The sequence below is a fragment of the Bufo bufo genome, chromosome 3, assembly GCF_905171765.1.
Source record: "Bufo bufo chromosome 3, aBufBuf1.1, whole genome shotgun sequence".
NCBI lineage: Eukaryota > Metazoa > Chordata > Amphibia > Anura > Bufonidae > Bufo > Bufo bufo.
Window position 1 is genome coordinate 681,706,099 of NC_053391.1, and position 13,932 is coordinate 681,720,030.

At 42.5% G+C, this 13,932-nt stretch overlaps 1 protein-coding gene across 1 annotated transcript in view; it reads left to right on the forward strand.

The window, feature by feature from the left end:
- Positions 1-5,807: 5,807 nt before the first annotated feature.
- The window catches only part of LRRC32 (leucine rich repeat containing 32), a 62,823-nt gene continuing 54,698 nt past the window's right edge, over positions 5,808-13,932 (forward strand). The window contains exon 1 of the mRNA XM_040426433.1: positions 5,808-6,153. Within this exon, the coding sequence (XP_040282367.1) occupies positions 6,008-6,153 (146 nt within the window). The 5' untranslated portion in view covers positions 5,808-6,007. The remainder of the gene's footprint in view (positions 6,154-13,932) is intronic.

Consider the following 13,932-nt stretch of genomic DNA (forward strand, 5'->3'; position numbering starts at 1 on the left):
GTTAACAATGGAAGAACAATGATTTCAAGCATCACCCTCCTTTTAACATGTCAAGTCTGCCATTTTAACCCAATCAGCCTGACATAATGATCTCCAGCCTTGTGCTCGTCAACATTCTCACCTGAGTTAACAAGACGATTACTGAAATGATCTCAGCAGGTCCTTTAATGACAGCAATGAAATGCAGTGGAAAGTTTTTTTTGGGGATTAAGTTAATTTTCATGCCAAAGAAGGACTATGCAATTCATCTGATCACTCTTCATAACATTCTGGAGTCTATGCAAATTGCTATTATAAAAACTTAAGCAGCAACTTTTCCAATTTCCAATATTTATGTAATTCTCAAAACTTTTGGCCACGACTGTATATTGTTTGTAACAAAGCTGAAACCAGCACTGAACCTCACATGGATCCAGAATTCTCCCTGTTTATTTCTCCAATTGTTCTGCTAAATTTATTTCAAGTTGACAGCTTAGGGTGTGTGCACTTTCTCAGGAGTGTGTCCTTTCTGATGCAGCTGGTGGCAGTTGAAGGATGAAACTGAGCATGTGCTTCCATCTCACTGAGCAGGACAGAGAAATTAGAAAAAACGCAAACAGCAGGTGGCGCTATACAGATAGATTTCATTGAATAAGTCAGTAGCTATAATACATTTTTAAGTAAATGCAATTACAAAATTATTCAGATCCAGGTGTTGGTTTGAAAACTGTAGACTATTTTTCGCGGAACAACGCCTTTAAGGGATTAAATGGACAAAAAGACGCTAAATTTTTAAAAAATGCCACCAAAATACCATTAAAAACAGTATAAAACGATTAATATATATTTAAAAAACACTATATCAGTCCTAAATTCTACATAAGAAAAACAGCCCTATAGTTGAGAGGGGCAACTTATTGTAAGAGCAGATTGATAGTGGACATCATATGGCAGCAAGAAGACAATGGACCTGCAGAAAGGGGATAAAATAAGAGCAAAATGTTGCTTGTTTTAGAGAAGGGGCGTCGGGGTTCCTGAACTGTGCAGCTGGATGACTGACAGGTTAAAGATAGGATCTGTGACCACCTAGTGGAAGTAGCTGGAAGCAGACAGGCTTCCTCCCATGTGCTCCAGTGTATGACCACAACTTCCCCAGGATAACACAAGTAGTAAAATATTTCCTAGGTTAATGCAACATCATGTGTTCGGCCAGAGGAAAGCACATGCAAGCAAAAAAGAGCAGTAAAGTGCAATTTGATATTCAAAGAAAGAAAGTTGCATTTTTTTTGGTTAAAAATATACAGTATAAACATTTCTTAAAGAGCAAAATCCCTGTATGGATTAAGGAGGTATTTTCTGAACTGGCACATATTAGAAGGGGGGATATTTTGTACAAGTTGACATTATAAGGTATTTTTTATACTGGCACACATTATAAGGGGGTAATTTCGGCACTAGAACGTGTTATAAGTAGGGCATGTTTTGTAGAAACAAAAAATAAAAAAATAAAAAATGCCCCTTATAGTGTGTGTCGGTACAAACAATGCCCCCTTCTGTGTGCCTGTACAAAAAATACTCCATCCTAGTGCCCCCAGTAGAGCCAATGTCCCCATAGTGCCCCCCATAATGAGTGTCAATACAAAAATATGACCCCTTATGCCTGCCAGTACAAAATGGCCCCTATTTAGTGCCCCTAGTAGAAAAAAATGCCCCATACTTTTGAGAAATGAGCGCATCCACAATAGAAGTGCTCATTGCCCACGGCCGGCTGCCACCATTGCCTCACCTTGCCTTGTTGGTGGTGCGCTCCTAAAGAGCTCCTCGGGTCACCACATGGGGGAGCTCTTTGAGCTCCAGGAGTGCAGCAATACCAGGGAAAGCCATCTCAGAGGGGTCAAATGTCTGTGATCAGCGTCATCGCCAATCGCAGATATTTGCCTTGGATGTCTCCCGTGTGGAACAGCAGAAAACAGACAGCTATGGTGGCTCACTCCACTCTGGAACGGGGGTCATCTGTACAGCAGCAGTCAGGAAGGGGTTAAAAGTCTAAAGCTTGTCCTACTTGATAAACCTATTTGTAAGAATTAAAACATTGACTGATATAGTCAATGGACCTTGAAAGTTTGGAGGATCAGTAGAAAGCAATGTTTTCATGAATCTTTTCCAATAATTAACTTACAAGGAAATCTTTCATCGGAAAATGGTCATAGTTGAATTGGAAATGAGCGAATCGATTCCAGACTAACTGAATTTGTCTAGAATTTCCCCAAAAATCATCTTCCGAAGTTGACGTTTTTGAGATTCGATTTGTCTGATTCGCTCTCAAAATGGCGCCCACCATTTTACATATCAAAGTACAGCAATGAGCACAGCAGGACAGACGATCACATGATCCTGGGCGGGGCTCTGGCTGGTGGGCCCGCCCATAATGCCTTGCAGTCAGCTGCAGCCAATCAGGAGGGACGATATAGACATAATAGAGTTTTTTTTAGCTAAGGACATTTACTGTACTGTGTACTGTGTGTTACTTCACTGCATCCGGCCATTGACAATCCTGTGCTTGATTTGCTATTTAAAGCTACAGTACTCCTTTTTTTCAAATGTTTAGAAGCCAGCTAGCAGCCCAATTTATATTAAAAAAAAAATCGCAGATTTTTTTAACCATCATAGTTGCACTGGACCCGGCACATTTAAAAAAAATAAGCTGTTACAAAGTTTCTCCACGTTTCTTCTTTTCTGAAGTGTCGCAGTCTGTGTATAATTTTACTGCATTTAGGGGGGTCGCTTATCAAACAGAAATACACCTAAATTAGGCGTTTTTCTGGCGCAGATTGCACCGCAAAGGTCACACTCACACCAGGTCTAAAAAGAAGTGGGCGTGACATGGGCGGGTGAAGTGCCCTGGAGAAAGGGGTACTTTGAAGTCTGGACATTTGTGGACATTTGCTTATTTCCCCCTATGCAAAGTGAAAACTTTTAAATTTATTTCACTTGAAAGGGTTAACTTGCACTGTTTATTACTGTGCAGCTGCAATTTATATGTATGTTGCGATATACAGTTGCTAGAAAAAGTATGTGAACCCTTTGGAATGATACGGATTTCTGCACAAATTGGTCATAAAATGTGATCTGATCTTCATCTAAGTCACAACAATAGACAATCCCAGTCTGCTTAAACTAATAACACACAAAGAATTAAATGTTACCATGTTTTTATTGAACACACCATGTAAACATTCACAGTGCAGGTGGAAAAAGTATGTGAACCCCTAGACTAATGACCTCTCCAAGAGCTAATTGGAGTGAGGTGTCAGCCAACTGGAGCCCAATCAATGAGATGAGATTGGAGGTGTTGGTTACAGCTGCCCTGCCCTATAAAAAACACACACCAGTTCTGGGTTTGCTTTTCACAAGAAGCATTGCCTGATGTGAATGATGCCTCGCACAAAAGAGCTCTCAGAGGACCTACGATTAAGAATTGTTGACTTGCATAAAGCTGGAAAGGGTTATAAAAGTATCTCCAAAAGCCTTGCTGTTCATCAGTCCACGGTAAGACAAATTGTCTATAAATGGAGAAAGTTCAGCACTGCTGCTACTCTCCCTAGGAGTGGCCGTCCTGTAAAGATGACTGCAAGAGCACAGCACAGACTGCTCAATGAGGTGAAGAAGAATTCTAGAGTGTCAGCTAAAGACTTACAAAAGTCTCTGGCATATTCGAACATCCCTGTTAGCGAATCCACGATACGTAAAACACTAAACAAGAATGGATTTCATGGGAGGATACCACAGAGGAAGCCACTGCTGTCCAAAAAAAACATTGCTGCACGTTTACAGTTTGCACAAGAGAACCTGGATGTTCCACAGCAGTACTGGCAAAATATTCTGTGGACAGATGAAACCAAAGTTGAGTTGTTTGGAAGAAACACACAACACTAGTTACTGTATATTGCGGTGTCCAACTGAACATTTGTTTTGCACAGGAACAGGTGATGCCTCCACTGTACTGTCAGAGAGTGGATTCAGCCAGGCAGGCGGTGTCATCACATTGTCACAGTGTGGAAAACAATACGTTTGTCAAAAGGAATCAGGTGTGGATCCATGAGGATTTTCACACACTGATGGCTCAGGCCAATGAATTGATCTGCCACTGCCGACAGTGGCTATTACCTGCGCAACCATGTCACTGCTGCAGTCTGTCTGCCATCATGTTGTTTATTGTTGCTGCAGAAACTACTACCCCTACTGCCACTACTCCTACACAGCCACATATCTCCTGTTCCATACTATACTGCTACCGCTGCTACTACTACTACCGTTATACAGCTGTTACCTCCCCTGCTTTGTCTGTCAGGTTCCATTCTGTTCTACTTCTCTGGCTACTAATGCCACTACTACTACCCCTACACAGCTGTATATTTCCTCTTCCTTAGGTTCCATACTTTATTTCTGCTACTACTGCTGCTATTACTGCCACTACACAGCTCCACATTTCCTGCTTGGCCTGACAGAATCCATCTTGTGCTGCCTCTGTGGCTAATACTGCCTCCACTACTACCCCTACATAGCTGCATATCTCCAGCCTTATCCATACAGTTCCAGTCCTGTATCTGAAAAAGGGATAATTTTAAGATGCTTGTTCAGAACAAGCCAATGCTTCTTCTGATACTAATGTGTGTATACAAACACGAGGAGGCATCACCCCCAAAAGGGGATCATTTTTAGGATACTCTTTCATTTTAAAACTCATAACAAATCCGACGACACAGAGTGTTATTATACAGGCTGTTTGTCACCATCCATTTACCCTTAGTCATATATGTCACTGTCACTTTAAGATTGCTAAGGCTATCTTGCCATTAGGGACGCCACACGTGCCAGGAGCTGGAAGCAGCGCTCTCTCCACCAGCGGTTCCATCCACCGACTTGAAAAAGGCGTCCGCAGAACCCCGAAACGCGTTGTCACTATAACAATATTAATAAAAACCTATTGGTTTTTAAAAAATATACCCCATTAGGGAGCTTGAAAGGGGTTGGATTCAGTTCCTAGGAGACCCCAGATATTCATACTGGACTTTTCCGAGCAGTTTCAATTTGGGTAGCATACCTGATTTGAATCTTCTGACTGATTCGTTAGAATTGGACAGGAAAAGAATTTCAAAAAAGTCAGTCCTTTTTAATCTACACCAGGGATTCTCAACCTGCGGCCCTCCAGCTGTTGCAAAACTACAACTCCCAGCATTCCCGTACAGCCTACAGCAGGGAATAGTGGGAGTTGTAGTTTTACAACAGCTGGAGGGCGGCAAGTTGAGCATCCCTGATCTGCACAAATACATTCCGAAGTATTGAAGTTTTCAAACTGGCCACTAGAGGGCACACAATTGACTGGCACTGCCTATATAGTACATCTCTTTTTACAGCAGTGCTGCAAATTGCAGACTTAGTGTTATTAGAAGGGTCATTCTGGAGTAATTAATGACAGAAACCTTTGGATGCATCCCCTTGTGTATATCACTGGGGCTAGCCGCCCTATAGGGGCATTTACTCCCAGCATTCCTTGTAGACACAACATTGGTTACTTAGCATATTCTTCACACCAGACACTGTACCAGATGTATCTAACTGCTCCCCCCTCCCGCATGATAGCAGCCCAGCTTTTAGGGGGGAGTCTGTTGATCACACACCCTTGCTGACTGCTTCCAATAATAGCCAGTAGAACCGTGAATGCAGCTCTGTATACCGTAAACCCAACCTTCAGCAGAATTTCCCAACTTTTTATCTGTTAAAAGCTTGGAAAGGTGACATTTTATAACCTATTATTATGGCTTAAATCTTTTATTTAGTGCAACAGTGGAGTCATGTGACAGGCGGGCTGCGTACATAATACGGAGCAGTGAAAGTGAAGGTCCAGGCGGGAGCGCAATGTATCAGAGATATAAATAGTGCACATGATGGAAGGAGGAAAAATTCCCAGTCCATTGTATAAAAATCAGCTACGTAATAATGAGATAACCTGGGGGAAGATCCAGTGATGGCTGTCGCCAAGTATTACAGCTCGGGGAGGTCCGCTCACTTACACTGGGGGTCCGGCATGACTTCACTCGTTATCTCTGTTAGTTCCCGGCGGAAACTTTTCATTCAGAGAATTGGAAGGAGCTGCGGTCATCTACTAAACAGGCAGGTGATTTATTATTATTATTATAACTATATTTAGTTTTTAGTATTATATTTCATAATTAATTTATTATTATATTTATTATTGCATTATATATTTTAAATATATTTATTATATACTTACCAACATCACTACTACAGCCTTTCACCTGCTCTCAGTCACATGTATATAGGGCAGGGATCAGGAACCTTCGGCACTCCAGCTGCTGTGAAACTACAATTCACAATGTAGATATGTGACTACTATAATACCGCCCCTAGTGGCCTGGAATGCAAATATGTGGCTACTATAATACTGCCCCCTAATGGCCTGAAATGCAAATATGTGGCTACTATAATACTGCCCCCTAATGGCCTGAAATGTACATATGTGACTACTGTAATACTGCCCCCTAATGTCCTGGAACGTACGTATGTGACTACTATAATACTGCCCTCTAATGGTCTGAAATGTAAATATGTGACTACTATAATACTGCCCCTAATGGCCTGAAATGTAAATATGTGACTACTATAATACTGCCCTCTAATGGCCTGAAATGTAAATATGTGACTACTATACACTGCGTGCAGAATTATTAGGCAAATGAGTATTTTGACCACATCATCCTCTTTATGCATGTTGTCTTACTCCAAGCTGTATAGGCTCGAAAGCCTACTACCAATTAAGCATATTAGGTGATGTGCATCTCTGTAATGAGAAGGGGTGTGGTCTAATGACATCAACACCCTATATTAGGTGTGCATAATTATTAGGCAACTTCCTTTCCTTTGGCAAAATGGGTCAAAAGAAGGACTTGACAGGATCAGAAAAGTCAAAAATAGTGAGATATCTTGCAGAGGGATGCAGCACTCTTAAAATTGCAAAGCTTCTGAAGCGTGATCATCGAACAATCAAGCGTTTCATTCAAAATAGTCAACAGGGTCGCAAGAAGCGTGTGGAAAAACCAAGGCGCAAAATAACTGCCCATGAACTGAGAAAAGTCAAGCGTGCAGCTGCCAAGATGCCACTTGCCACCAGTTTGGCCATATTTCAGAGCTGCAACATCACTGGAGTGCCCAAAAGCACAAGGTGTGCAATACTCAGAGACATGGCCAAGGTAAGAAAGGCTGAAAGACGACCACCACTGAACAAGACACACAAGCTGAAACGTCAAGACTGGGCCAAGAAATATCTCAAGACTGATTTTTCTAAGGTTTTATGGACTGATGAAATGAGAGTGAGTCTTGATGGGCCAGATGGATGGGCCCATGGCTGGATTGGTAAAGGGCAGAGAGCTCCAGTCCGACTCAGACGCCAGCAAGGTGGAGGTGGAGTACTGGTTTGGGCTGGTATCATCAAAGATGAGCTTGTGGGGCCTTTTCGGGTTGAGGATGGAGTCAAGCTCAACTCCCAGTCCTACTGCCAGTTTCTGGAAGACACCTTCTTCAAGCAGTAGTACAGGAAGAAGTCTGCATCCTTCAAGAAAAACATGATTTTCATGCAGGACAATGCTCCATCACACACGTCCAAGTACTCCACAGCGTGGCTGGCAAGAAAGGGTATAAAAGAAGAAAATCTAATGACATGGCCTCCTTGTTCACCTGATCTGAACCCCATTGAGAACCTGTGGTCCATCATCAAATGTGAGATTTACAAGGAGGGAAAACAGTACACCTCTCTGAACAGTGTCTGGGAGGCTGTGGTTGCTGCTGCACGCAATGTTGATGGTGAACAGATCAAAACACTGACAGAATCCATGGATGGCAGGCTTTTGAGTGTCCTTGCAAAGAAAGGTGGCTATATTGGTCACTGATTTGTTTTTGTTTTGTTTTTGAATGTCAGAAATGTATATTTGTGAATGTTGAGATGTTATATTGGTTTCACTGGTAAAAATAAATAATTGAAATGGGTATATATTTGTTTTTTGTTAAGTTGCCTAATAATTATGCACAGTAATAGTCACCTGCACACACAGATATCCCCCTAAAATAGCTAAAACTAAAAACAAACTAAAAACTACTTTTTTGGGTTCATTGAGAACATGGTTGTTGTTCAATAATAAAATTAATCCTCAAAAATACAACTTGCCTAATAATTCTGCACTCCCTGTAATACTGCCCCCTAATGGCCTGAAATGTAAATATGTGGCTACTATAATACTGCCCTCTAATGGCCTGAAATGTAAATATGTGACTACTATAATACTGCCCTCTAATGGCCTGAAATGTGAAGATGTGACTACTATAATACTGCCCCCTAATGGCCTGAAATGTAAATATGTGACTACTATAATACTGCCCTCTAATGGCCTGAAATATAAATATGTGACTACTATAATACTGCCCTCTAATGGCCTGAAATGTAAATAGGTGACTACTATAATACTGCCCCCTAATTTCCTGGAACGTACGTATGTGACTACTATAATACTGCCCCTAATGGCCTGAAATGTAAATATGTGACTACTATAATACTGCCCTCTAATGGCCTGAAATGTAAATATGTGACTACTATAATACTGCCCCCTAATGGCCTGAAATGTGAATATGTGACTACTATAATACTGCCCCCTAATGGCCTGAAATGTGAATATGTGACTACTATAATACTGCCCCCTAATGGCCTGAAATGTAAATATGTGACTACTATAATACTGCCCCCTAATGGCCTGAAATGTGAATATGTGACTACTATAATACTGCCCCCTAATGGCCTGAAATGTAAATATGTGGCTACTATAATACTGCCCCCTAATGGCCTGAAATGTGAATATGTGACTACTATAATACTGCCCCCTAATGGCCTGAAATGTGAATATGTGACTACTATAATACTGCCCCCTAATGGCCTGTAATGTAAATATGTGACTACATTAATACTGCCCTCTAATGGCCTGAAATGTGAATATGTGACTACTATAATACTGCCCCCTAATGGCCTGAAATGTGAATATGTGACTACTATAATACTGCCCCCTAATGGCCTGAAATGTGAATATGTGACTACTATAATACTGCCCCCTAATGGCCTGAAATGTGAATATGTGACTACTATAATACTGCCCTCTAATGGCCTGAAATGTAAATATGTGGCTACTATAATACTGCCCCCTAATGGCCTGAAATGTGAATATGTGACTACTATAATACTGCCCTCTAATGGTCTGAAATGTAAATATGTGGCTACTATAATACTGCCCCTAATGGCCTGAAATGTAAATATGTGGCTACTATAATACTGCCCTCTAATGGCCTGAAATGTAAATATGTGACTACTATAATACTGCCCCTAATGGCCTGAAATGTAAATATGTGGCTACTATAATACTGCCCCCTAATGGCCTGAAATGTGAATATGTGGCTACTATAATACTGCCCTCTAATTTCCTGGAACGTACGTATGTGACTACTATAATACTGCCCTCTAATGGCCTGAAATGTAAATATGTGACTACTGTAATACTGCCCCCTAATGGCCTGAAATGTAAATATGTGACTACTATAATACTGCCCCTAATGGCCTGGAATGTGAATATGTGACTACTATAATACTGCCCCCTAATGGCCTGAAATGTGAATATGTGACTACTTTAATACTGCCACCTAATGGCCTGAAATGTAAATATGTGGCTACTATCATACTGCCCCCTAATGGCCTGGAATGTGAATATACGATTAATATTCTGTACTTCTGGTCGCTTCCTTCTGAGGGAATAGATTATATTTTTTTAAATCAAGTTCTTGACATGACATCTGCAACGATAATGATGTTCTTAAAAAGTGCAGATTGCAGCAATCGCCTGATGATCAGTGAGGGCTGTGTACGGTACATTATATTCAGACTGGAATCCCCTCGATGCATCGACATAACCTCTGAAATATGTTCTGTATGTAGCAGTTCTGAATCCTCTGATTACTCATTCTGTTACATGTCATGGAGGTAGAAGCAGTGAAAACAGAAAGACAGATGTAGCAGTGCTGACTGTGTAATTGAATAAGTGTCATTGAATGGATGCAAGAGCGAGCAAAAATGTAACTCTGCTACACTGACTTACTCTGCTCTGCTGCATCTGTACCGCTATGTAGAACTAATCTCAAATAGAATAAGGCTGTATATATATATATGTACAGTCCTGATCAAAAGTTTAAGACCACTTGAAAAATGGCAAAAAAAATCCTATTTAGCATGGCTGGATCTTAACAAGGTTCCAAGTAGAGCTTCAACATGCAACAAGAAGAAATGGGAGTGAGACAAAACATTTTTTGAGCATTCAATTAATTGAAAATAACGATTAAACTGAAACAGGCTGTTTTTCAGCTGATCCAAAGTTTAGGACCACATGCCTATAAAAGGCCAAATCTGTGCAAAGATGTGGATTCATTGTCATTTTCTGTCAGGTAGTCACACGTTGTGATGGCAAAGGCAAAAAAACTCTCCCTTTTTGAACGTGGTCGGGTTGTTAAACGGCATGAGCAGGGTCTCTCACAGCGCGCCATCGCTGCTGAGGTGGGACGCAGTAAGACAGTCATTTGGAATTTTAATTCTAATTAATGATTTTCGTTCAGTAGAATTTGCTAAAAATCGATTTTTGAAATATGTAAATTACCTTGCTACCAGCAAGTAGGGCAACTACTTGCTGGTAGCAGCCGCATCCTCTGATCCTAATGACGCCCCCTCCGCTTGTTGATTGACAGGGCCAGGGAACGGAATCGTTCTCTGCTGGCCCTGCCTGTTTTCATTCAATATCTGGCGCCTGCGCCGCGGCCGTACCTATCTTCAATCTGCGCAGGCGCACTGAGAGGCGGCCACTCACTCGGCCGCTCCATCCTCAATGCGCCTGCACCGGGTGTAGATGTGACGTCATCGGCGCAGGCGCATTGAGGATGGAGCGGCCGAGTGAGTGGCCGCCTCTCAGTGCGCCTGCGCAGATTGAAGATAGGTACGGCTGCGGCGCAGGCGCCAGATATTGAATGAAAACAGGCAGGGCCAGCAGAGAACGATTCCGTTCCCTGGCCCTGTCAATCAACAAGCGGAGGGGGCGTCATTAGGATCAGAGGATGCGGCTGCTACCAGCAAGTAGCCGCCCTACTTGCTGGTAGCAAGGTAATTTACATATTTCAAAAATCGATTTTTAGCAAATTCTACTGAACGAAAATCATTAATTAGCTTATGTATGATGAGATCGCAGTGTAGGGATTATTGGTAAAGAAAAAAAAAAAAACGGTTTAATGGGGTGACAGAAGCCCTTTAAATGATCCTGAGGGTTATGGAACAAAAAAGTCAAGTGGAAGACCCAAAAAAATGTTACCAGCACTGAGCCGGAGGATCCAATTGGCTGTCCTTCAAGACACTGGACGATCCTCGACCCAAATTAAGGCCCTTACTGGTGCTGACTGCAGCCCCATAACCATCAGACGGCATCTGAGACTGAAGGGCTTCAAAAACAAAAAACGTCTTCAAAGACCTCGTCTCCTTGAACGCCACAGAACTGCTCGTTTGGACTTTGCAAGAGAGCACCAAACATGGGACATTCAAAGGTGGAAGAAAGTTTTATTCTCTGATGAGAAAAAATGTAACCTTGATGGTCCTGATGGTTTCCAACGTTACTGGCAGGACAAGCAGATCCCACCTGAGATGTTTTTGGAACAATGGAGCTGCAGGAAGTGCAGGGGCGTCAAACGGCAGCTGGCTATGTCCAGATGTTGCAGAGAGCATTCCTCATGACTGAGGGCCCTCGTCTGTGTGGTAACGACTGGGTTTTCAACAGAGGACAACGCTACAGTACACAATGCCCGCAGGACAAGGGACTTCTTCCAGGAGAATAACATCACTCTTTTGGCCCATCCTGCGTGTTCCCCTGATCTAAATCCAATTGAGAACTTTTGGGGATGGATGGCAAGGGAAGTTTACAAAAATGGACAACAGTTCCAGACGGTAGATGGCCTTCGTGCGGCCGTCTTCACCACTTGGAGAATGTTCCCACTCACTTCATGGAAACGCTTCCATCAAGAATGCCGAAACGAATTTTTGAAGTGATCAACAATAGCGGCGGAGCTACTCATTACTGTTGGAAGTTCATGTTTGGAAGTTGGATTTCTGTTTTGGGGGGGTTTAGTTTTTTTTTGGAGGTGTGGTCCTAAACTTTTGATCAGCTGAAAAACAGCCTGTTTCAGTTTATTCGTTGTTTTCATTAAATTGAATGCTCAAAAAATGTTTTGTCTCACTCCCATTTCTTCTTGTTGCATGTTGAAGCTCTACTTGGAACCTTGTTAAGATCCAGCCATGCTAAATAGGATTTTTTGCCATTTTTCAACTGGTCTTAAACTTTTGATCAGGACTGTATTTATATATATACAGTTTATGATGGTGTTGAACATGTTTGTACACTCATTGACCAAAAAAATACCTTACTACATGTCTGATTGCTGCAGAACTCGGCCTGTGTTATGTCTCAGGTAGATATATAGATGATTACAGGTGTGGTCTGATTAGACACTGAGTGTTGCCACAAGAGAGTGTAAAAGTGCTCCCCTCTCTGCCCTATAAAAAGGCTCTCAGAGGCTACTTTTGGGCAGTGTACTTCTTGGTGTCAGATCATTGACTGATAGACATGCCTCTACGATGCACTCAAAGACATTTTGACCAGCTGACAGACATTGAGAGGGGGCTCAATGTTGGACTGTGAGAAGCAGGATGGTTATTTGGATGAATTGCCTGCCATCTTGACTCTTCTGACCTACCGGTTAGGAGGTGTTGGGAGCAGTGGTTACATGAAGGCACATATGGTAAACCGGAACGGTGCAGACAGAGCACCTGTCACGTCAGTGTGTGGGAGGGAGACACCACACGGGACGAAGAAGGAGAGGGAACAAGGAACAAGACCTGAAAGCAAGGGAAGAAGGAAGGACACCTCCTAGTCAAATCCCTAGTCACAGTCCTGACTGGCTATCAGTATGAACAGACCCCAAAGGTAGGTGAGTTTATACGCAGGAGTACCTAGAGTCCTAACTCACCCTATAAGACCCTGGCAATAGTGACAGCACTGAGACTACCTGTTCCTCCAGAAAGGAAGGACGACCAGGAGTCTCCCTCAGGCCTACAACAAAGGGCAGGTAAAAAACAACACACAGATAAACCAAAACAAAATGCAAAAGGGAAAGGAAACAACTTTCCAGTAGCTATGGCAGCACCAGGAACTCAGTCGAGAACCAAGCACCAGCAGATCACAGATACCACTAAAGCTATAAACCACACAGCATTGTGGGAAAAGCAACTATAAATAAGGAAAGTTAAATGACCACAATAGCCACACCTGGAGGTTAGAGATGTGGCCAGTATCAGAAACAACACAGACGTCTATTGATCCACAAGGAAACCTGTCAGATCAAAGCACGTGTTGCCAGTCTCACAGATCTTCTGTCACCCACAGTAGCGCGGACATCCGTGACAGCTCCAGTACAGGATTGTTTGATCCTCCAACAAGCAACAGCAGCTCCCACAGTTTCACTGTCCACCATCCAGACACCGGTGGCCCCTTCATTACACCCCTGTCTCTGCCCAAACCATTTCCAGGAGCTTAGCAGAAGAAAACTTGGTGTCATGTCGCCCATTACGTGTCCTACCATTGACAGCCTGTCGCCTTTGATTGCAGTGGTGTCATGAACGAGAAACCCGGACTACTACAGACTGGAGCCATATTGTCTTCAGTGATGAATACAGGTTCTGTTTAGGATCCGGTCGAGTGGGAATATGGAAGCCTCGTGGTGAGACCTTCTATCCTTCCTCTGCTGTGGAGCGAC